Raw genomic sequence first — 24,128 nt, 5'->3', positions numbered from 1 at the left:
ATTGCAGTAGTTAAGAAAGTGAAGTATCTTGGGATATGGGTCACAGCTAAGAACATAAATTTATATAAGGATAACTATGATGTCACCTGGAGGAGTATAAAGAAAGACATGGAATTTTGGGGGAGGATGAAACTCTCCTTTTTGGGGAGGATAGCTGTTGTCAAAATGAATATTCTGCCTAGAATGCTATTTCTATTCCAGACCATCCCCATACTTAAAGACCTAAAACAATGTAAAGAGTGGCAGAGAGCCTTGGCAAAGTATATCTGGCAGGGGAAAAGGCCACGGATAAAAATGAAAATTTTGATAGATAAAAAAGAAAGAGGGGGCTTTTCACTCCCGGATCTAAGTCTATACTACGAAGCGGCCTGCATACTTTGGTTAAAAGATTGGATAAAACTGGAGAATAGAGATCTACTGGATTTAGAAGGCTTTAATAATTGGTACGGATGGCATTCGTACCTTTGGTATGGGAAAGTGAAGGTCCACAAGAGCTTTCTAAATCATATTTTTAGAGGACCTTTATACCAATCATGGGAAAGGAATAAAAATCTCCTTGAAAGAAAGACCCCATGGTGGATCTCACCAATTGAGGCTTTAACGGTGAAGAAAACAAACATGGAGGAAAAAAACGCCACCTATGAGGAAATGTTAAGAAAAACAGACCAAGGGCCAAGACTTAGACCTTATGAAGAGATAAAAAATCTATTCACTGGGTGGTTGCAATACCACCAGATGAATGATTTGCTAAAAGAGGACAAGAAGAAGTTGGGTTTTGATGACAAAAAATCAAAATTCAATGTAGAAGTAATAGAAGGTAAAAACAAAACCCTATCTAGAATCTATGACATACTTTTAGAGTGGTATACAAAGGACGAGGAGGTGAAGGAGGCAATGATTAAATGGGCAATTGACTTTGGTTATAATATCGATTTTGAAAGGTGGCTGGAAGTGTGGAATTGTAATATAAAGTTTACAGCATGTATGTCTCTGAGAGAAAATGTTTGGAAGATGCTATATAGGTGGTACCACACCCCTGTGAAGTTGGCCAAAATGTATAGACTAAAAGATAAGAAATGCTGGAAATGTGGGGAGGTGGAGGGTGACCTATATCATCTATGGTGGACATGCAAAAAGGTGAAAGGCTTTTGGGAATCGGTTTACAATGAGCTTAAAAGAATATTTAAATACACTTTTCCCAAAAGACCCGAAGCCTTTTTGCTGGGAATGACGGGTAAAGATATTAAGAAAGAAGATAGAACGATATTCCTCTATGCCACCACAGCAGCGAGAATTTTATTGGCACAATATTGGAAAGTGGAAACTATCCCCAATATAAATGATTGGCAAATTAAAATGATAAATTATGCTGAGCTTGATAAATTAACAGGTAAATTAAGAGACCACGATGAACAGAAATCTCTGAAAAATTGGAGTAAATACTGGAACTATATTGGAATAAATGCTTAATGTGATTGGCGGGGTCAGAACAATACTACCAGCGTGTGAATTTAGGCCTATAGATTAAAAATCAAATACGTAATGGAAGCAGATATTTGATACTTACCAAAAGGATGGAAGGAAGTCCAGGAGGTGGTTTTTGCGTGTGTGTTTTGTTTTGTTTTTTTTTAATCGTTTACTGTTTTGTGAAACAGCCAGATTAATCTATCTTTGTATAGTTAGAGAGAGGAAAAAGTTGGCTTGTATATCCTGACGCTTTTTTTGTTTTTTTTGTTATAATTTTTTCTTTTGTATCTGTTTGTATGTTTGTTATGTGTATAACCTCAATAAAAATGTATTTGGAAAAAAAAAAAGAACACTTTTCCTTTCTGTGGTTTTCAGCAACTAGCATTCCGAAGCATATGGCAGAGCATTACTGAGATGGTGAGTTGAGGCTCTTGTATGGGCAACAGCTATGCTATCTGAAGTAGAGTGGGCAGTGACCAGGGAGAAAGGTTTTTGGTGATAGTGCCCCAAATTTGGAATGTTCTCCCTGTAGAGCTTCATCTTGCACCTACGTTGCTCTCATTTTGGTGCAGTGCAAATATTTTAATTTCCCGGGATCCTTAAAACATTAAAGTCACCATATAAGCCCCAGACTAGATGTAGCTTGATGGGACGTGGATGGCACTGTGGGTTAAACCACAGAACCTAGGACTTGCCGATCAGAAGGTTGGCGGTTCAAATCCCCGTGATGGGGTGAGCTCCCGTTGCTCGGTCCCTGCTCCTGCCAACCTAGCAGTTCGAAAGCACGTCAAAGTGCAAGTAGATAAATAGGTACTGCTCCGGCGGGAAGGTAAACGGCGTTTCCGTGCGCTGCTGTGGTTCGCCAGAAGCGGCTTAGTCCTGCTGGCTACATGACCTGGAAGCTGTACGCCGGCTCCCTTGGCCAGTAAAGCGAGATGAGCGCCGCAACCCGAGTCGGTCAAAAAGCCTTTCCTCCTCCCAGGAAGGGAAGGGGTTGTGATTGGGAGACGATTCTTGTGTCATGCAGGGGGCGCTCCGCCCCCTGCTTCAACTCCAGGGCTGGCGTGCCACACCCCTCCCCGATTGGGCACCCAATAGGGAAGCTCAGCGGGGGCGTGGCTTGCTGCTCAAACGCAGCCATGCCAGCCATCCCCACCATTGCACACACATTTTCTTCGAGTCACTCACCCTCCACTCCCTTTACATTAGCTGTTCCTGAGATTTTGCTATGGACCTCTGGTTGGTCGCCCTGTTTAACCAGGGGGCCTGGTAGGAGTTTTTTCCAATTGGCTAAATTGGCCCGGCCTCTTGGTTTTTTTTCGCCTACCTCATAGCAACCGTCACAACTTTTGTGGTATTTGGCGGTTAGGCATTGGAATGTGTTGTTGGTGTTTCGGGGGGCAAGGTGTGGCCATCGCCTTCCCCGGCAATTTTGGGTATTCCGCTAAAGGAATCCGGCGGTCGTGGATCCTGTCCGATGCCCGTGTGGCGGGGGGCCATGGCACGACCCTCGGTGACATCAGGAAGAGAGCCTATAGTTGGATTAGCATCAACAGGCTTCCCCTACTGGTGGTTAACCCCTCCTCAGACTCACCCCTCTACGAGTGGGTGGAGTCTAATGTTCCGTGGTCCAATGCCTAAGCCAATACCTTCTCACATGCTGTAATCAATAAAGTTGTGGCCTTTACCTTACCCATGTCTTTATTCCCCAAGCGGGGATCGGGTCCTCGAATCACAACTGGACCTAATGGTCAGGGGTCCCTTTACCTTTAGATGTAGCTCAACTCTTCTTAAACAAATAGCCAGCACAGGGGAGAGGTGAAGCTTGGGAAGAGCCCATGGTCCCTATCAAAATCCTCCTCGAGTCTGCTATTCATAATGAAGTAAAGTCTATTGGGGGGGGTAAAATGGGAGGAAAGCTCCCGTTCGTGCTTAATGGTAGCTCTACTCCCATTGCAAATACCAGGTATTGGGAGGGAAGGCCAATCCCAATCTCAGACCCTCCAAATGTCCCTGTTTTTCATTGACTACAGTGGGAGCAAAGGGTTAAATAACCTCTCCTGACATGTCAGAGTCCCAATCTAGGTCAGGACACATATGCCCTACACTGGTTATTTGTCGAAAAAAAGATCAATGGCAATCTTCCCTGCACAGTGTACAAACATTGCTTCCCTACATAATGAATAGAAATGTGTAGAAAAGTTTGAAACAGGCAATGAGAGCTAACAGATTTTGCCCAGACCCCAAGCTCTCCCTACTGATGTACTTGCTAGTGCTGCCTGTGAAACAAATATTAATTTGTATTTCTTCCTTTCCCGTGTTGCGGATCCACAAATAAATATCAGCTAGGAATAGGAGGAAAGTGTGTGTTGATTTTATCTCAGTAGAAAATCACAGCAGCCACAGTGAACGTGTCCAGATTTTGTCAATGGCATTACATCTGTGATGCCAGGCAGAAAGCATGTTTTGCACATATCAGACACCTTAGAGGATGTGACAGACTGAGCACAGTGTGTTTCTTTCATTTCAGATGACAAGAACAAATCACTGCCCCTTTCTGAAGAGATGTAGCTGTCTATTTCTAGCCCCTCTGCCTAAAGAAGCCAGTGTTTTGCAGTTATGTTAGTACAGACAGGTGGGAACTTGCAAGGAGTTGTGGAAAAGTCAATCATTAGAGAACTGAGTTTGAATTGGCCCTTTTGTACCAATTAGGTATTTCTCCACACTGTAATGTCACTGTAAATGACGACAAAGCTCAGGGCCAGCCCTACCATGAAGCAGAGTGAGGTAGCTGCTTAGAGGGCCAATCTAAGTCCAGTATACCTGAAGGAGCGTCTCCACTCCCATCATTCAGCCCAGACACTTAGGTCCAGCTCCGAGGGCCTTCTGATGGTTCTCTCACTGCGAGGTTACAGGGAACCAGGCAGAGGGCCTTCTTGGTAGTGGCACCCGCCCTGTGAAACGCCCTCCCATCAGATGTCAAGGAAAGAAGCAATTATCCGACTTTTAGAAGACATCTGAAGGCAGCCCTGTTTAGGGAAGTTTTTAATGTTTGATGTTTTATTGTAGTTTTAATATTCTGTGGGGAGCTGCCCAGAGTGGCTGGGGGAACCCAGCCAGATGGGCGGGGTATGAATAAATTATTATTATTATTATTATTATTATTATTATTATTATTATTGGTGGAAAGTGGTTGGAAGGGTGCACCATTTGGTCTGCATTGCAACCCCTAAGGTAGCTTGCTGCCCCAGCATGGCTGGTGTGCCAGTTAAGTGACCAGTTAAGTGCTCTTCCCAACCCACTGGGATGTGGGCCTGTGTTCGGGGGGAAGTGTTAGTGGCATGTTTTACCTTAGGCGCCATAGGTCTCAGGCTGGCCCTAGGTACCCTCAGTTCTTTGGGGAAATCCCATATTCCCATAAATCATAAATGACATTGTTCCAGAGAATGTCATGGATGTTCCCATCCCAGAATAGCACAATGACATAACACTTCACAGAACTGATACCACTTCGCCTCACTTTAAAAAGTATTTATCAAACCATATTTTACAAACTCCCATCTCAGAGATAATAATGGTTCAAAGCCACAGCCTAGTTTTCTAGGTGTCCAAAGATCCACCATGTTTCTTTCCTCTGAGATAGATAACAATAAGTTACAACAACAACAACAGTGGCAACAATAACAATCTGAGGGATACAATTTTTTCCCAACAAAGTAGGAATATGAAATCAATACAGTGGCAGGTAATACGGAAAATAGCCTCGCAGTGAAGCAAGGGAATAGCATTATGTTAAATTATCTGTAAAATCTGTTGTTACTGTGAAAAATGCACATTGCTCAAAAGTAACAGAGTTGTCAATGAAACTTGCCAAACTATGTAAATATTTGAATTTGTGTTAGGGAACCTGACATTTCCAAATTAGCTTTGCAGTTTATAAATAAAGCTCTAAACATACTCAGTATATCAGGGAAGATGTTTGGAATTAGTAATGAGTCTACCAAATGCTTTTAAGCCTCTGGTGGCCAACCTATAGCTTACATAGGGGGGACGTGGGCTCAATCCATCAGAAATCCTTTCCTCGTATGTAGTGCACATATATTTACCAGCTTAATTCTTTCTCAAGGAGCTGATACAGTGAAGTGTATTGCAGCCAACACTGTATTCTGACAAAATATTCCAAGTTTAATAAGTGTTTCTCCTGTTTTTAACAGATGGCAGTGGGCTCATAAATGAGTAATTTGTATAATATGGTTGTTGGTTCACTTGCTTTTCATGTCCCCAAAGAAAGAGATGAGCAGCAGCTCAATTTGAAGGCAGTTTACCCCTATGATAATCTTCTCACTAATGCAAATTTTTTAAAAAAAAAATAAGCGTATTGGATACACAAGTGTAAAACATGAGTAGGGGATTGGATCCTATCAGTTGAACTACAGAATACCTTCCCCCAGGAAAGGCTAGTTATACCAAAACATGAACCAGCTTTTTCAGGAAGGATGCGTTCTTCCTATGCATCCTAATCTTAATTTCTCTTGCATCATATTCCATTTTTTTAAGGATAACCATTTCCATTTTAGTCACCATTCTAAAACTCTTATTGGAACACACCTAAGCTGGAGAAGTAGGGCCATTCCTATATTTTTAATGCCCTATTATTCCTGGAGAAGCCCCTTCACAGGAAGTACCAGTCAAACGTGATGGAATTCTTTTGGATTCATCTTAAAACTCTGATCTCTTATTGTGTGGAGCACAGGATTAAATAACTTCAGAGGGCAACTAATCATGGTTAGTAAGCAAGATTCTCTGTAAAATAGCCTAGAAATCAATGTAGAAATAATAGTTTTCATTTAAATAGCAGGAGGGCTTAATTCTCTTGCTGGAGTGAGCTTCAACAGCTAGAACATGAGACTTTGACATGTGACTGAGTGAGGTTTGTTATTCCTTTTAAACCTTTTTGGTTGAGGTCTGATGCCTGCACAGGAGAAATCGTACCTATTAAGTTGATAAAGATGTCATCCAGTGGTGATAGAGAGACTATCAATATGAGCACACAAATATTAAAGTCTTATTAAAATTTCCTTTGAATAGTATTCTTTCCAATTGAATTATCAACATATATGACCACACATCGTACTTTCTCCTTTATATATAAGACTAGGAAGAGTAGAAAAATACTGTGTTGGTCCAATAGACCTCTTATTGAGAGCCGGTTGAGATGTATTTCTTTCACTTACCACACCAAAAGCCAATCTGAATGGACTTGTCCCCAATAAGTGACCAAGATTTAGTACTCATTTCTAAGAAATTTGTTTTTGGGTTCAGCCATCATGGGCCACTAGAGATGTTCAGCACCGCACCTAAAGAGGCTTCCAAATTCTCTTTTCAGCCAGATTTTGATGGCAGATTTGTAGCACCAGAAGAGTTTCAAACCTACAACATATTGGAAACTGTACATAGATCTGGCAGGTCCTCAACTCTGCAAGCCAGCTCCAAGTTAATCTACGACTAGTTGGAAGAAGCTTGGTCAAACCTTCAGGACAACTGCTGAGAACATAACTAAAGGTAACCATGTTAAAAACAAGTTTCAAGGAACTTTGAAAGGCTGCTACAATCAGATATTTTTTTCACAAAACACTGCAGGAGCATCTAACTGCTGTTTTCTCAAGTGGGAAAAGTCCAGTCTCTAAATAGATGCAGTCCTATAATTTCAGGGTACAGCAATTTCAAGATTTACACAACGGCTAAACATTAAAATCAAGTATGTTTATGGTAGCCTGGTAAAAATATGGAGTGATTTATCCGATCACTTTTAAAGGGTAATTAAATGGTGAGTCCACATGTTCCACAGATGGGTGTTAGGGCTGTGACTCATTTAAATCTTCCTGCATCAAGCCTTGATTTCGGTAGGATCTGATGACCCCATACATAAGCTGACTCTGAGGCTCAATTATGACAAGTTAAGTGCAGAAAAGTTAAGGGTGTTCTTTCATGGTAAAGTCGCAATGCAGTAGACGCAAAAATCTACCACATATTGAGGAGCTACTTCCAAAAATGAAGCAAAGATATTAATATGAGATTCAATGTTTCTAGAGATCTACATTTGCTGACTGTATATGCATTTTTAATACCCGTCTGTTGAGAAGATTATGCTGATGTTAATTATTCCAGTATGAAAACAGCTCTATCCTCATGTTTATTTCCAGATTTCTCTCTCGCACAACTAGAGCTGACGCCTATTCTCCTTTTTCCAATGGGTGGTTCATAACTGTTCTCATCAATTATTTACCACTAATTCATATTTCATTGTTGAGTAATGAATCTCAACTACTTGTTTAGAAAGTTTTTAAAAAAGTGCTGTGTGGTCATATATGTCAGTTTAATTGGGAACAGTGCAAATCAAACCATTTTTAAAAATTTACTCAAGTGGGACTGCTAGAGGATATGGGTATAATCACCTTTTCCTCAAATCATCCCTCAAAATAGTCAAAGAAGGAAGTGCGAAGACTGTGGCAGCTTTTCCACTGTGAAAACTTGCACAAAATTCTGATCAGAGATGTAGCTGTCCTCACTGGCAAGTTGTTTGCCAGGGAGATGCCTTAGGGATGCTTGTGTGTGTGAGAGAGAGACAGAAATCATAGGAAGTGATTCACAATGGAATAATGTGTAATAATAAATGGTGTCAGTGTGGTATCTTGATAAGTATGGAAATGCTTGGTATGTGGTGAAGAGGAGCAAGAAGAACAATGATGACTTGGGAACCCAGGAGATCCTCCCCCACTGCCTTGTACTTTTCATATGTAAGAGTCAGCGCAGATAGTTCAAAAGTTGTTCAAGGAAGTAAGTCCTAATTGAAGTGATGACACACAGTGATGGAACACCACTTTGGGACATAACTGGCCAGTGATCAAAGGACTAGCCTGCTCTCACCTTTCGGGAAAAGAAAGAGAAAACGGGTATGGAGGCATTTTAGAGCCTTGGGACTTCAAAACCCTCCACCCAATAAAGAGAATGTGACCTAGATCAGATTAGACTTCCTTGACCAGAGAAAAAAGCCATGGGGCTAAGTTTTCCGCAAAGACCTTCGACACATTGGTTTTTCATATTACAGCTCCACATTTCCAGCCATAGCAAGGGAAGAGGAGGAGTTATTTGAATGAAGAAGTGTGAAAGAAAGTGTGAAACTGCCAGGAGGATGGAGAAGGGAATAGGTAAGGTTGGAGTGAAGGCTTGTAGAAGTCATAGGGAGTGATTCAACTAACAAGCCCTGCTAGTGGAAGACCACGCAAGGACTTCTGCTATTGTTATGGGGCTCCCCACCTTCCCCATAAACTGATGGACTAGCAATGTGGGTTGAACGGAATTGGCCACAACAGAGCAATTGTACGGCTGTTTTCTGTTTACTCAATCCCTACTGGGTAAACCACAATAAATGCCACAATGGAACTGTAAACATCAGTTGAGGGAACTGCAGTGCCCATGTGAGGCACTTGATGGTGCCCAGTAAAGATCAGGTTCTTCTGCATCACATTGTCTGCACTTTTGGAAAGACCACTTCTCAGCAGCTGAACCTCAACCATCTCACGTGTAGACACACTCAAAGAGAAGCAGCATATTTCAACCTTGGAGTTAGGGGGTCTGATTGTGGGCTGCATTTCTTCAGCTGTATTAGCTAGTTATAGAATGCTTGTAGTAGAGGGTTAAGGTTTCAACATTACAGTTATCAGACATCAACACACAGTGAATGATGGAGGTCACAGGTAGCTTTTAACATGCGGATCTGCGTTGAGGGAAATAGCCATGCAGTTGTGGAACCAAGAATTCAATGTAGTCAAGGACTGCATCAACTGTGTGCTCAAAAGTCACAGCAAGTCAAGAGCCACTGTGTTATTTTTAAATAAGTAAATCAAACAGCAGGAGATGTGGCAATGTGCACAAGTGAGTAAGGCAGTAAGCAAGGCCTAAATATCAACAGAAAACAAGCAACCAGGGAGGGAACGGGAATGGACGGGAGGTATTGATGTAGACCACAGATAGTAACATTATGCCCTTCAGATGCTGCAGACTCCAGTTCCATCATCCTTAACCAGCGGCTATACTGGTTGGAGTTGATGGGAGTTGTAGCCGACAACACCTGTAGGGCACCACGTTGGCTCCTCTGGGTGTAGACAAACTTTGGGGAAACTCTGCAAGGCACAAACAGATGATTAGGTGGAATAAAGAGAACAAGAATGAGAGGGTTCGCTGTCCCTGAGCATCTTCGGTGTGCTTCTCTTGACCTCGCATAGAACACCTGAGTGTGCTAAGAAACAAGACAAAATTCAGAAAATGCTTTCCCATAACCATTGTATTTCAGGAGAGGAAATTTGATGTAAGAGCAGATGACGCATTACACGGAAATGAGTGCTATGAAACCCAGCCTTGTTCTTTTCATGAAAAGCAGTCCCAGGAGACCAGCAGCAGAAGAAGAGGTGGGATAGAGCAGCACCAGCATCTCCCTGGCAGCAGGGCAGCCACACCCCAAGATACTGCAGAGGTGAGGTGGTTGTGAGGTTGAGGGAGCTCCAGGTTGGTCTGGTGGCTCCTAAGGTGCCAACGCCACCAACATAGAGCTCCTGTAACCTCACCGCCACATCACCCTGGCAAACACAGCGCCACCAATAGGTGGGAGGGCTGCTCTACTCCTCCCCCATGGCACTTTGCTGCAGGATGCCACAGTTTTGAGCAGAGAAGCAGTGGGGTGGGAAGGGAAGCTTAAAGTCTTCATATCAGGCATTCCTCACCCCCTCAAAATTGGTCCTAAGCTGCCGCATGGTTTAGCCTAATAAACACCTGGTACACCGTGGATGAAAAAAGTAGGTGAGAGCAATTTTGAGCAGAAAACCATCAGCAGGAAATGGTTTAAGAGCGCACACACTTCTCTACTCCTCCACTTAGGCTTTTCTTTCTAAAGTCTTGGGCTTCATTGCATGCATTTGCCTGTAATGTGTCAGTTAACCCCTTAGCAGGCTGGTCTTCAGGCTCGTGACAGTTGTGCACTTGACAGTTGAGTGCTGCTGCATGACTCTGTCAGTTCTTCATCTTCTTCTTCCTCCTCCTCCTCCTCTACTTGTTTATGAGGAAGCTCATAGGGCTTAGTTGTCTTATTCAGCTTTTCTAATCGCCATTTCATTATTTTCTTGAAGCGTTCTTCTTCCAACTTCTGTTTTTCTTTAAGCTCCAGCGCCAGGAGTTTTTCTTCAAGTTTCAGCCTCATCTCCAATTCCCTCTCCCACTGTTGCAAAGGAAAGAAAAAAGTGGCTTTAGTAGTGATATTGATGTGTGTAAAAACAAAACACTTCAATTCAATGGCAGGAAATGCAGATAATTTAAAGGCAGGAATTTAGGAACTGGACATTGGGAGAGTCAGTGATGGATCATGCAACTTCATTCAAAGGAGTAACAGGCACTGGACTGGTGCTTTCAGATTCTGGACCGCAATTCCCATCAGCCCGTCAGTATGGTTGTAGTCCAACAACATCTGGGAGGCATTGGTCTGGCCAAGGTATACCCTACAAAGTATATTCATTTCCTATGGTGCTGTTGTGGGGTCTGCAGGTTCATGACAGGATCCTCAGGAGCTCAGAATGGCAAGTTTCAATGTTCGTCTCAAGCAAATTGCAGAATTCACTGACAATGTGAAGATCAAATATTTTTAAAGCAGGTGTGAGAACTACACATCTTCAAATATAATTTCATATCATTTTTTGTAATATTAGAAAATGCACACACATGGAATTCATATGGCTAGCAATATCAGGGACTTGGGAAAACCAGATAGCAGGAGCCTCAGCTGCTACAGAGGAATGGCCATGCTTTCCAACATGCCAGGCTCTGTTACCTGAAAGTGAGATGTCAAAAGGCACTGCATCAAAAGGCACACAACATGGGTGCTATCAATGTCACAAATGCTGGCAAGCACCATAGATATGCATATCGCATGAAAGTTGTACATTAATTTTATGCACATTAAAATGTGTAAATCGTCTGCCATGCTCCAGTTCAGAATGCATCTCCCAAAAGGCAAACTCCTGCCCTGCTCAATTCTTATTGTTTTCTAAACAAGAAATATGTTACTTTTCTGAAAGAAAAGGAATCGTTCACTGATACAGACTTTGATTTGACATTACCCTGCTTAAATCTCAAATAGCACAAACTACGACTTGAGAATCCCATCCAACTCTTAAGCATGTTAATAAATGAGAAGTTCAGCATGGGGTCTTATTAGCAGTGCCAGCATTAGGGGGGAAATTGAGGTTGGGGTATGGAGAAAAAGCAGTGTGAATTCTGAGGGAGGGCAAGCTTTGTCCCACATTTTTAAATCAATAATAGTATATTCCACATGTTCTGGTTAACTGCATATTAACCTCTCATCCCTTCTCTAATAACCTCTTGCATTATTTCATATGTTGAAAGCATGTTTCCCTTTATTTTCTCATTTATCCTCACAACACTTGTGTGAGGCAGATTGCACTGAGAGCTATTGACTTGCCAAAACTCTATATAGTAATCTCAAGTGTTTTAGAAGTCCCTTGTAGAAATTTACACATATTAACACTGCATGTGTTAATTTCATATATGATGATCACATCTGTGAGTTTTTCAATGTTTGTATGTATGTACAATCAACATTAACACGTCTACAGCTTGCCAGTAAAAACCTGCATATCACATGATAATTTCTAAGCAGATTCCATATCTTTTTTTTAAAAAAAATGATATTTATTAAAGTTTAACAATAAAAACATACACCTACTTCTTCTTTAATACCACAGATGTAATCGATACGCCGCACAATCGAACCTGTTTTTGTATTCTCAGTCACTCGATGTTTTAAATCCCCCGTTACTTTTGTTACCCCCATTTTTTCAAAGTATTTGCCCAGGACGACATCCACTTTTATCTCCCCACCCCTATTTTATGTTGTTATTTCTATGTATATTATGCTATGGCCGCATGGCTAATGCAATGAAATCAAACTCAACATACACAAACAAAAAACAAAAAGAAACAAGTATAATTTCCATCCTTATTTTCTTGAACCTAATTTCCCCGACCTCCTCACACCTCCCCCTTCTGTATTCCAATTTCATTATCTAATCAGCAAATCCATTCCCTTACTTCCCATATTTTTTAATAATTTTATTCTTTTTCCATAATCAACACCCCTGAAAACCACATCGTTTTTAAACCCATGTCAATTCTAACCTTCATTAATTTTATAATGTTTATTAAGATAGTCTTTAAACTTCTTCCAATCTTCTTCCACTGTCTCTTTGTCCTGGTCTCGGATTCTGCCAGTCATCTCTGCCAGTCCCATGAAGTCTGTCATCTTCATCTGCCATTCTTCCAGAGTGGGTAGATCTGGTGTCTTCCAATACTTTGCAATAAGTATCCTTGCTGCTGTTGTAGCATACATAAAAAACGTTCTGTCCTTCTTTAGCACCACATGGCTAACCATACCCAGGAGAAAGGCCTCTGGTTTCTTCAAGAAGGTATATTTAAATACCTTTTTCATTTCATTATATATCATTTCCCAGAAAGCCTTAATCCTTGGGCATGTCCACCAGAGGTGAAAGAATGTACCTTCATTTTCTTTACATTTCCAACATTTGTTATCTGAGAAGTGGTAAATTTTTGCAAGCTTGACTGGGGTCATGTACCACCTATAGATCATTTTCATAATATTCTCTCTCAAGGCGTTACACGCCGTAAATTTCATACCGGTGGTCCACAACCTTTCCCAGTCAGCAAACATAATGTTATGACCAATATCTTGTGCCCACTTAATCATAGCTGACTTAACCGTTTCATCCTGTGTATTCCATTTCAACAGCAAGTTATACATTTTAAGCAGATTCCATATCGATCCCCCCCCCCAAAAAAAATAATCATGTAGGAATTTTTGTAATGTGAGAAGTGGCTCTGAGCTGAGATAGACAACTTATATCACAAACCCATCAGCACCCTACTTGGTGCACCATATTGGCCTTTGGGCTTCCATCACCCGCCACCTGTTCCCTTCTGTCATCCTCACTTCATGAGGTGATCTTGAGATGATCACATAGTGAACTGTAGTATATATAAAGCGAAGGAAAGCTATGAACATGAGACATTCCCCTCATGTAGAAAAAACCATGCCCCTCTAGTACCTGAAAAAAGCTGCATTCATATGACATGGTCACCACATAGAAATAGTGTGGTGAAATCACCTCACAAAAAAGTAGCCCACTCGAGAAAATGATATGAGAATTAATCTTCCTCACAAGAGACAGAAAGATGGATGCAGCGGTGTATTTGAAGGCCAAAGAAATATGAAAAGGGATAGGAATGATTTTATCAGAGTGTGAGAGATGAAATAGCAAGAGGGAAGAAAAAGAAGCAACGACAATGGATGGGAAAGGCGGAAGAATTACACTAGCTGTGTGAAGAAGCTGCTGTGTTAGAAGATGGATCAGTGGCAAGACCTCTTCGCATTGAAGACGGACTCTGTAAAAGAGCAATATTTGCATTGATCTTCTCAGCCTAAGCTCACTGTTTGACCACGTGTCCAGCACAAGAAAATGGGCGTGCGTATGGAACAAAGTACAGCCTCTACAAAGGAAAATAGACAATGTCAGGGGTACAAATGATGTACCAGAAAGACTAAAACTGTTTATGACTGTAGTCAAGGAAAAGTTCGCATCTTGTTTTGAGCCTCGATGATAACATCCTTACTGCATTAATGGAGGCCCTGAAGGTATGGTCTTATGCGTAGAAACTGCAGCTTAGAATAAAACAGCAATAAAAATGTGTCGTTTATTAAAGAGAAGGGCAGTTTGGATTTTAAAAAGGAAAAAGGAGAAAGGGTTTAGAAATAATCACTGCATTAAAAAGAAGTGATAAGACTTTTAAACATGGGGGAAAAGATTTCAGAGTCTGAGAAAACTGGTGGGTTTTTTTAGGGGGGATGATTGCTTTTATGGGATGCCCCCAATTACATTATGGGTTGGCTAACCTTAAATAATAAAATGCCTTCCTTCTAACAGAGTATTGTAAGCAAACTAGTAGCTTGTGGGCATTTTTGCTATGGTTACGATCATTATCAGCTGGCAGTACTGCTCTGAGTTATAAAATATATTTCAGTGCACTTAGTATTTTCACTGCCTCCAGAGTCAGAACTCAATGGTGAATTAACTCTAAAAGCTTGTTTAATGTATCAGAAAACGTATATTCCTTTCCTTTCATTCCCCAAACTGGCTTAATAATAGCAGATTTTAAACACTTTCAGAAAGAATGTTCCAGCCAGTTATGCAAAAGATGGGAAGAAGAAAACCTCAAGACCCAAATGTTTATGGAACATCTCCAAGTTCTGCAGGACTCTAATCATTAATGATAATGCTGATTACTCTTTCCTCACCACAGTGCTAGGAAGTTGGTAAGGCAGAAAGTGAGCAACTTGCCCTAGGCAAACCAGTGAGTTAAATTCAGAGCTGAAAGGGGAATTGAAGGTTTTTGGCTCCACAATAAAATTGGACTCTTTTCTCCATCCAACATCCTATTCCCATAAGATTAGAGTCAGAAAGAGAAATGGCTTAACGTAATACTTATAAAGAAGCAGCACTACTACCTTCTACCCCGATTGCTTCGAGGGCTGCCAGATTAAAATTTAAAAAATAAAATATGATGTGGAAATCTCCAATTCTTTGAAGCAAAGGAACTCTGAAATAGAGGGTGGCAGCTGCAGGCTTTGGAGCAGTGAGTTCAAACGTGTCTCTTAAAATAAGCAGCACCAGGAAACCCTAAGTGGTTCAGATAGTGGCAAATGTTCTGGGACAAAGTGAGGCTACACATACAGTAGGGAACCTATTTAAACTGCAGAATATATAATATCAATATTTAATATACCGGTAGATCTCATATTTGCACGTGCCGGTTATGAAATTTGTAGTGGAAATTAACAAGCATGGTTTCAAAGTCCAATGAAATTTGACCTCAATTATATGTGTGTGTGTGTGTGTGTGTGTGTGTGTAATGGTTGAAATTGAAATTTAATGGCAAAATTCAAATTGTTTTATGGGTTACATGAATGAATGCCGTTCATATAAAATTTTCTGAATTCTGTTGCAAGTCATCTGTCAAACACTGCCACATACTACAACCCCATAGCAGCCGACTGCTTCCAGGTGTCAACTGCCAGTAGTTCTGTAATGTTGATTATTAACACATGTCAGCTGTGAAAGACTGTCAAGTACTGATTTTTCCAACAATGATGGCTATTTCTCCATGCCAGCTGTCAGAAACTTCAAAATGTTGAGCCCAGCTACAAAATATTTGGCTGTCAGATGATAGTGCTGAATATACACACCTGGAGAATATTCGGCAAGTACCCTGAGAATATTCACCAATAAAATTTAGGGGGGGCACTTTTGAGGATAATTTTGTGAGAATATTTTTTTTTTAGCTCTAAGTGCAAATGTGCAGAAAACTGTGATTAACAAATCACTTAACTGGTTGTGTGAAAATAAGTTTGGACTGCATAGGCCTGAGAGGTGGTTTAATTACATACACAACAAGTTACCTTATAAATTCTAGTGTTAGGGCAGTAACGCTGACCCTTTTAACAAGTTGTGTGAAAGTAACAAGGGCATTTTGCTTATTTTTCACTTCTAAACATGCAAAGTCTACTAGTGTATTTTTAGCAAATGGCTGTGATACCTGAATACCATGAACAAGATTTTTTCATTTGCTCAATAAACTAGCATTCTTCCTCTACACTGGAAACGAGGGCACTCTTATTAATATTTTTTAGGATACCCTTTATAGCCCCAAGTGGCTCCCAGGGTACCATCGTTATTTTCAGGTGGGATTTAATCAAATATTGGCAAATCCAGGTTGTGCAATTAAAGTTGGAGCTCTCAACACAACAAACCCATTCCCCCTGCCACACACACACACACACAATTGTACTTGTATCAATAAGGAAAGGGTGAGGAAATGCACTGAAAAAAGTTATTTGCACACAAATTGGAACGAATGCTCATAGCCAATGTCATCTAACCCCTCTGCAAACATATCAAGATAAATGTTCAATAAGCAGGTCTTCAGGAAGCATCCTTAAAGAGGCTTGCAAAATATCCTCATTATAGAATCATGTGGATCAGAAATTACATGGCGGCCATGCAAAACCAGGATTATTAAAGCTGTGCTTCCTGCTCTTGTTCTGTGCAGTCAAACCACACAGCAGTCCCCGTCCCGTCCCCCGCACAAGTGCCCTGAAGCAAGAGTGTGGGCTTGAGCAGATAGAAGTCACTCAGTCAGTGATGGAAGAAATATTCCCCAGGAAAAGGGCAGAACTCAGTTCCGGCACCTCTCAAGTGGGCACCATGGCCAATATAAGAGAATAAGGAAGGGACTGATGGTGAGTTCCGGCACCTCTTTTTCTGGAAAAATAGCACCGCTCAGGAGGCAGTTGTTCCAGTGGCTGGGACCATATTCAATTTTAAACTGGCTAATAGACAGTCTCTAAAAGACAAGCATGCATTCAAGCTATTTCAGGGAGTGAAACACTATTGGTGATGGAGAAGATGAGATCACAGCTAGCAGTCATGTTCGGAGAAGCCTTGCATGAGGGATGATTCTTGTTATTGTTTTAGTGACTTGCTATGAGCTACCTTGAAGACCCACATGCACATGGATATTAGAAAGATGGGAAACAAATATCTTAAATAAATAAATAGGGGGGAATCCAAGGACCTGGATCGAGTTCTTAGAAATATACATAAAATTTATCAGGACTTCACATGTACATCAGGTCTTTATCAAAGGGCATCATGCCTTGGTTAGAGTATTAATTAAAAACAACAGGTTATTATAATGAAGGTAAAAGGTAAAGGGATCCCTGACCATTAGGTCCAGTCATGACCGACCGCTTTATTGGCCGAGGGAGCCGGCGTACAGCTTCCGGGTCATGTGGCCAGCATGACTAAGCCGCTTCTGGAGAACCAGAGCAGCGCACGGAAACGCCATTTACTTTCCCGCCGGAGCGGTACCTATTTATCTACTTGCACTTTGACGTGCTTTCAAACTGCTAGGTTGGCAGGAGCAGGGACTGAGCAATGGGAGCTCACCCCGTTGCGAGGATTCTAACCACCGACCTTCTGATCGGCAAGCCCTAGGCTCTGTGGTTTAACCCACAGTGCCATCCGCGTCCCTATATAATGAAGGTACCGTATTTTTCGCTCTATAAGACGCACCAGACCACAAGACGCACCTAGTTTTTGGAGGAGGAAAACAAGAAAAAAAATATTCTGAATCTCAGAAGCCAGAACACCAAGAGGGATCGCTGCACAGTGAAAGCAGCGATCCCTCTTGCTGTTCTGGCTTCTGGGATAGCTGCGCAGCCTGCATTCGCTCCATAAGACGCACACACATTTCGCCTTACTTTTTAGGAGGGAAAAAGTGAGTCTTATAGAGCAAAAAATACGGTAATTAAGGTCTATAACAGCAAATCCTGGGTGTGTTGTACACAGAACTTATGCAAATACTCATTTTAATAACTGTTCTTACCTGAGTCTCAATTATTCTCCTTAGAGCTATTTCTGTGCGGGTCAAGTAATCTGGATATGGATATTTTGGTACACCAGCTAGCAAAAGCTCTTCCCTTTAGGAAAGAAATGAGAAAACTGTTATATTTTAGTTCTGTAACTTTGTAGGAATGCCCACCCTACAAAAGGACCCTTATTGAAATAATGAATGATGCCAAGTCTCCCTTTGGCTTGAAAAATCCTGGCAACAACGGGTTAGGCTTTTCTGGAACAACAACAGGTAAGGCCTTTCCGAAAGGTCAGCTTTTACACTTCTGTGTGAAAACTGTCCTGCAGAAGATTTAAATCTGACATAGGTTTCCACAGCTTTACACTGTTCCGTGTAGTTCTTGGTTGCTATGTTCAGTTTTTTAAAAAGCCGTTCTACTCTATTATCACTTATTTATTTCAGCAGTTATGCTTGGCTCTATAATCACGCTGAGTGCAGGTTATAATTATAATCATAAAGATCATTAGATGCTGCAGCTTTGTGACTAAAATAAATCACATGTGCATGGTAGGTGTATTCCGGAGGTCTTCTCCTGCCAAACATGTGCGAGGTGTTTAATTTTCAAAGGGGAAAAAAACTCAAACTGCATCTCTGACCTATGCATTTCTACTCTGAAGTAAGCTCAGTGGGGCTTACTCCCATGAAAGTGCTTACAGGACTACAAACTTAAACATCAAAACCAGAAAAACTAAAGAAGAGATTCAGACAAATAAACCAAAATGCAGGGCAAGCAAAAAGGTTTTGTGCCATCATGTGGACCTCCTCAGGCAGTGTCAGGGGACTGCCATCGGAAAAGGGAAGGGAGACAGGGGGGCCGTTGGGATAGAGAGAGCCTCCAAAACTCCTGAGGAGCAGTTCCTCTTCCAGCGGTGGGAAAAGCCACACGTCCAGAAGAGAGGCCAGCCAAGCGAGGAAAGGGCTCGAGGATGCTGCTGAGAGCCCCAGCACCTCGCCTCGCCAGGCTGGCCAGGAGGGATGCACGCCACTTCCGCCGCCCAGCTTGCGCAGAGGGATGAAACGCAAGGAGGGGAGGAGGAGGCTTGGGGTGCCGAACTTCTTATGTTGGGGGAGAAGCTGGAAGGGGCCACTCCCGGATTCTGCAAGTGACTGAGATGGACATGAACTTGGTAGATGTGCACTGTAAATAGTTTGCACAATAAAACCTGTAAAAGCCAGGTTGGAGTCCTGCCTGGTTACTCACGAGCAACCACCACCAGCATCTGACAGGCAGGAACTTCCGGAAAGCGGGTGCCATCACTGAGAAAGCCCTCTGATCTGTTCCCACTAGCCATGCCTCCGAATGGAGCTCAGTACACTTTAGGTCTCTCTTTATTTTATCAGTGGCCAAGCACAATAATATGGGAGGAGACCATGCTTCAGCTCAGGAGTTGGGAACCTTTTTCATCTTAAGGACTGCAATCCTTCCTGGAGAAACCTGGGCCACATACCAGTGGTGGGTCATACCAGAAGCAAAAGCAAACAGTGCAACCAACATGCCTCTTACCTTTGTATAGTAAGCTACATGCCTGTCACACACAGACAAGCCAGAGGTTTCTGCACACGCACACCATCTAGGCAAGCAAGCAACATCACCACACATTCCAGCCAGGCAAAAACTTAATAATAATAATAATAATAATAATAATAATAATAACAATAACAATAATAATTTATTATTTATACCCTGCCCATCTTGGCTGGGTTTCCCCAGCCAAGATGGGCAGCTTCCAACCGAATATTAAAAACACAATACAGCGTTCAACATTGAAAACATCCCTAAACAGGGCTGCCTTCAGGTGTCTTTTAAAAGTAAGATAATTGCTTATTGCCTTGACATCTGACGGGAGGACGTTCCACAGGGCCGGCACCACTACCAAGAAGGTCCTCTGCCTGGTTCCCTGTAACGTCACTTCTCGCTGTGATTTATATCCCACCGTTGCTCCAAGGTGGCATATATAGTTCTCTTTCTCCTTATTTTATCCTCACAACAACCCCATTAAGCAGAGAGGCAGTGACAGGCCCAAGGCCACGCAGGGGAGCTTCATCACTGAGTGGGGATTTGAACCCATGGTCTCCCAGATCCTACTCCAATATGCTAACCAGTACACTATACTAGAGACAGTAAGAGGCATGGCCAGAGAAGAGGAATAGGTTGGTCCTAAGGGCCTGAGAGAGCCCCACCCCTGCTTTAGGCATCCTAGCCCCAGGTTGTTTGGGACTTTAAAGGTAGGCCTTGCTCATCCTAGGGCAGGCATGCCCAGACTCGGCCCTCCAGATGTTTTGGGACTACAGTTCCCATCATCCCTGACCACTGGTCCTGTTAGCTAGGGATGATGGGAGTTGTAGTCCCAAAACACCTGGAGGACCGAGTTTGGGGGTGCCTGTCCTAGGGCTTTGTGCACAGATTACCGTATTTTTCGCTCAATAAGATGCACCAGACCACAAGACGCACCTAATTTTTGGAGGAGGAAAAGAAAAAAAATATTCTGAATCTCAGAAGCCAGAACAGCAAGAGGGATCGCTGCGCAGTGAAAGCAGCAATCCCTCTCGCTGTTCTGGCTTCTGGGATAGCTACGCAGCCTGAATTCGCTCCATTAGACGCACACAAATTTCCCCTTACTTTTTAGGAGGGAAAAAGTGAGTCTTATAGAGCAAAAAATATGGTACTTGTTTAATCTGCATGAAGAGCCCTGGGGAGAGGCACCACTGCTTTGTCACGTCCATTTTGAAGGGGGAGCCATTTTATTGTATCTTTTATTTTCTGATTTTGCATTGCACTTTACCCCTCCATGTGTGATAGCAAGATTATAATGATGAAAGCAAAGTAGTTACAGCTGCCAGCCCACTGAGGACGCTTTCATGCCAGTATGGTTCCCCTTTATCACATACACAGCACAACAGGACAAGGACCTAATCCCACCCCCAACTGCATATGAATTGATATGGCTAATCTGACCCAACAACCCAACCCCGCCCTCACAAACACATATAAACAAGTCACACTGCAATTAACTGCAATTAACTGATGTTGACACAGACCCTACACTAATAACAGGAATTGGACAAAATAACAATACGCCCATCTCTCTCCCTGCCACTCTTCCCCCCAACTGCAAGATGTCTTTGACAAAAGTGTCTCTCACTATATGTAAACAGGCTGTGAAAAGGGCTGTGAATTAAAAGTGGAGACAATAGATTACCTTTCCCTGTTTATCTGTTTGTTTTGTAACACAAAACAGTTCCATAAAAACTATTCTAACACACACACACACAAAGAAAAGAAATCCAAAAGGCTCTGCAGGAAAAAGCTTTTGAATTTTGTCTACTTTCTTCAACATTCAAGTAAAACCTTTTTTACAGAAAGAGAACCACTGGAATTAAAACCTAACCCAACACTTGTGTCATGTATGGCATCTGATCTTGCCAGCGTTTCAGAGTTTTTGACTACTTGGTTGGTTAAATTCCTTTCAGCCTCTTAGTTCGTGTCAGCTCCCTCTGAATTTTGTGCAATATCATTTCGGCAGGAGAAGCCATCTAAATCGCTTAGCTTTTCCTTGGCATTGATTTTGCGGCACCTGGAGTGCAATCGGTAGTTTGCTAAGTGTGCACACAAAAATAGCTTTGAATTGATTTAAAGTGAGACTGGCAAGCACAAACTGATCCAGTACATCACGACCCATGCATGGAACTAGGGGAGAACTGCAGTATTTCAAGTGAAGCAAAAAAGTATTTCAAGTGAAGCAAAAAAGGGGGCTTTGTATCTCTATCTCCAGTCAAAACCTCTTCTGGAGTTGCCATTTTAAACAATTAATCCATAAACTTTTGCTTGGTGTTGTAAGTGCACTACTATCACGGAACAACACGAGGGATAAACAACTTCCACTTCTATGCTACACTTTCTGCACCTTCCTTATGGAGGGCTTTTCTCCTATCCAAGGCATAGAATAGGCAGAGCCTATCCTTGACCACATGGGACGCAGGTGGCGCTGTGGGTTAAAGCCTCAGCGCCTAGGACTTGCCGATCGAAAGGTCGGCGGTTCGAATCCCTGCGGCGGGGTGCGCTCCCGCTGCTCGGTCCCAGCGCCTGCCAACCTAGCAGTTCGAAAGCACCTCCGGGTGCAAGTAGATAAATAGGGACCGCTTACCAGCGGGAAGGTAAACGGCGTTTCCGTGTGCGGCTCTGGCTCGCCAGATGCAGCTTTCTCACGCTGGCCACGTGACCCGGAAGTGTCTCCGGACAGCGCTGGCCCCTGGCCTCTTAAGTGAGATGGGCGCACAACCCCAGAGTCTGTCAAGACTGGCCCGTACGGGCAGGGGTACCTTTACCTTTACCTTTATCCTTGACCACTGGGGCTGGGTCCTATGATTGCTATCCCTGACCTAGAAGGAGAAGGTGCTACAGCTTCTTCTCATTCCTCACTAAACCTCCAACTTCCTTTCATTCCTCTATCCAGCTTGTGTACATTTTGTTTTGTACTGGGGGAAAAAGTTATGCAGGCTAAATCTGGTATTGTTTCTCAATGCTGAAAAAGTAGGAAAGCAGTGCAATATTCAAGAAAACCCAGTCAATACCAAATCATTTGTTTTATGAGAATAGTATAATATAGAAATGGAAGCTATAATCATAATTATTCTAAATACTGGTTACTGTTGTGCCAGGGCTACTCTAGGGGCACCTCAACATTTTAGGCTCCATGTTTCAGTCTCCTGTTCAAACAAACACAGTTGCACCAGGTCTGAACTGAAACAGTCCCTTTGTTGAGTCAGTTGGGTTACTTTCTCAGGTCTCAATGGATGACTTTATCCCACCAGCCAATTCACCTCTTTACCTTACATTTCCTTAAACCTTGGGCTTCGCAGCATCTGATCTCTTGTAACTCTGAACCCTTTCTTCCTGCTAATGGTTCACATTGGGGATTTAACCATTGCTGTGAGTCGCCTTGCTACCTTCAACTCTTGGCTGATGCCTTCACTTTCCTCCTCAGAAGATTTCCATTCTTCTTCCTCTCTTCCTTCTTCCCCACAAACCCCAGCTGCCTTATATCCCAGACCCATAGACTCCCCTTCACCCTAACACTTTCTCCTTCTGTGGTTCCACTTCCTCATCTGGTCTGAGTCCACCAGAACTTCTTGTTGTCTATCAACTTTCCCCTGGTTTAAATGCATTCCAAGGCTGCTATGTTAAATAAAGAAGTTTAATAAAAATAAACCATTGTGCTTGAATGCATTGTACTTAAAATGCTATGCAGAGAGCTTTGCATCAGACAGGAGGTCTGTCTATAGCAAATGCAGTGAGAAGAAGTTGAATGTTTATGTTCAGATTAACTGACATCTCCCAGAAACCCAAGGAGAGATCTCTCTTAGCATGAAATGAAACCTGAGAACTCATTGTCTTTGATGGTCATCAAAGCTCAGTGATGATGAACAAGCAAGATGCTTACATAGGATTTCTCTCTAGACCCAGAGAGAAAGGTCACTGAATTGTATTACTGAACTTAAAGAAGAGACTGCACTACTTGTTGTTTAAGAGCAATGTGTCACTGTACTTCGTATTTTGTAACCTTTACTTATAACTGTTTTAAGACTGTTCTGCAGTAAAGCTTTGAAACTTGATTCTTGTGGTGGAGCTCAAATTCATTTCTGCTCTGCACAAAGTCTAGATCAGGGATTCCTTTCGCAGCAACTGTTAACATCAGCAAAAGACTCTTGGACATCCCTATTGTTTGCAACTAGTTCTGTTTCCTTTCTGTTCCTTGTTACACTTTGTTTTCTTAGATAGGCTTTGGGCTTTGTTTTTGTCAAATACATTTGTTGTTTTTTCATGCTGGAATCTTTCTAATGATCTCAATTCCACACCATCAACTAGTATATTTTATGCTTCTAGTTTCTGGATTCAGATACTTGATTGTTTCATCTGGGCTTGTGCCTGCAGATTAATGCTTCCCTGAGCCCCTCGTGATTGCTTGTTGTAGCTGAATTTCACTGTATGAGAGGGTGTGTTTTTTCTTAATACCAAGAGATGTGCTGAATTGTAATTTTTTAATTTCAAG

At 42.1% G+C, this 24,128-nt stretch overlaps 1 protein-coding gene and 1 long non-coding RNA gene across 6 annotated transcripts in view; both read right to left on the bottom strand.

Annotated features, from left to right (window-relative positions):
• Positions 1–4,983: 4,983 nt before the first annotated feature.
• On the bottom strand, positions 4,984–9,022 carry LOC307226952. Its single transcript, XR_013843734.1, has 2 exons — positions 6,460–9,022; positions 4,984–5,996 (listed from the first exon to the last, which is right to left on the bottom strand). It is a non-coding gene; the product is annotated as an uncharacterized lncRNA (long non-coding RNA).
• A 771-nt stretch (positions 9,023–9,793) lies between these two features.
• The window catches only part of TMEM232 (transmembrane protein 232), a 141,427-nt gene continuing 127,092 nt past the window's right edge, over positions 9,794–24,128 (bottom strand). For all 5 annotated transcript variants that reach the window (XM_079995498.1, XM_079995501.1, XM_079995500.1 and 2 more), the window contains 2 exons: positions 18,052–18,145; positions 9,794–10,738 (listed from right to left, as the gene is read on the bottom strand). In XM_079995498.1, the coding sequence (XP_079851624.1) occupies positions 10,481–10,738; positions 18,052–18,145 (352 nt within the window). In that variant the 3' untranslated portion in view covers positions 9,794–10,480. The remainder of the gene's footprint in view (positions 10,739–18,051; positions 18,146–24,128) is intronic.

The sequence above is a fragment of the Podarcis cretensis genome (genome assembly GCF_951804945.1).
Source record: "Podarcis cretensis genome assembly, chromosome: 11".
NCBI classification, from domain to species: domain Eukaryota; kingdom Metazoa; phylum Chordata; class Lepidosauria; order Squamata; family Lacertidae; genus Podarcis; species Podarcis cretensis.
This window is presented reverse-complemented; position numbering and strand designations above follow the sequence as displayed.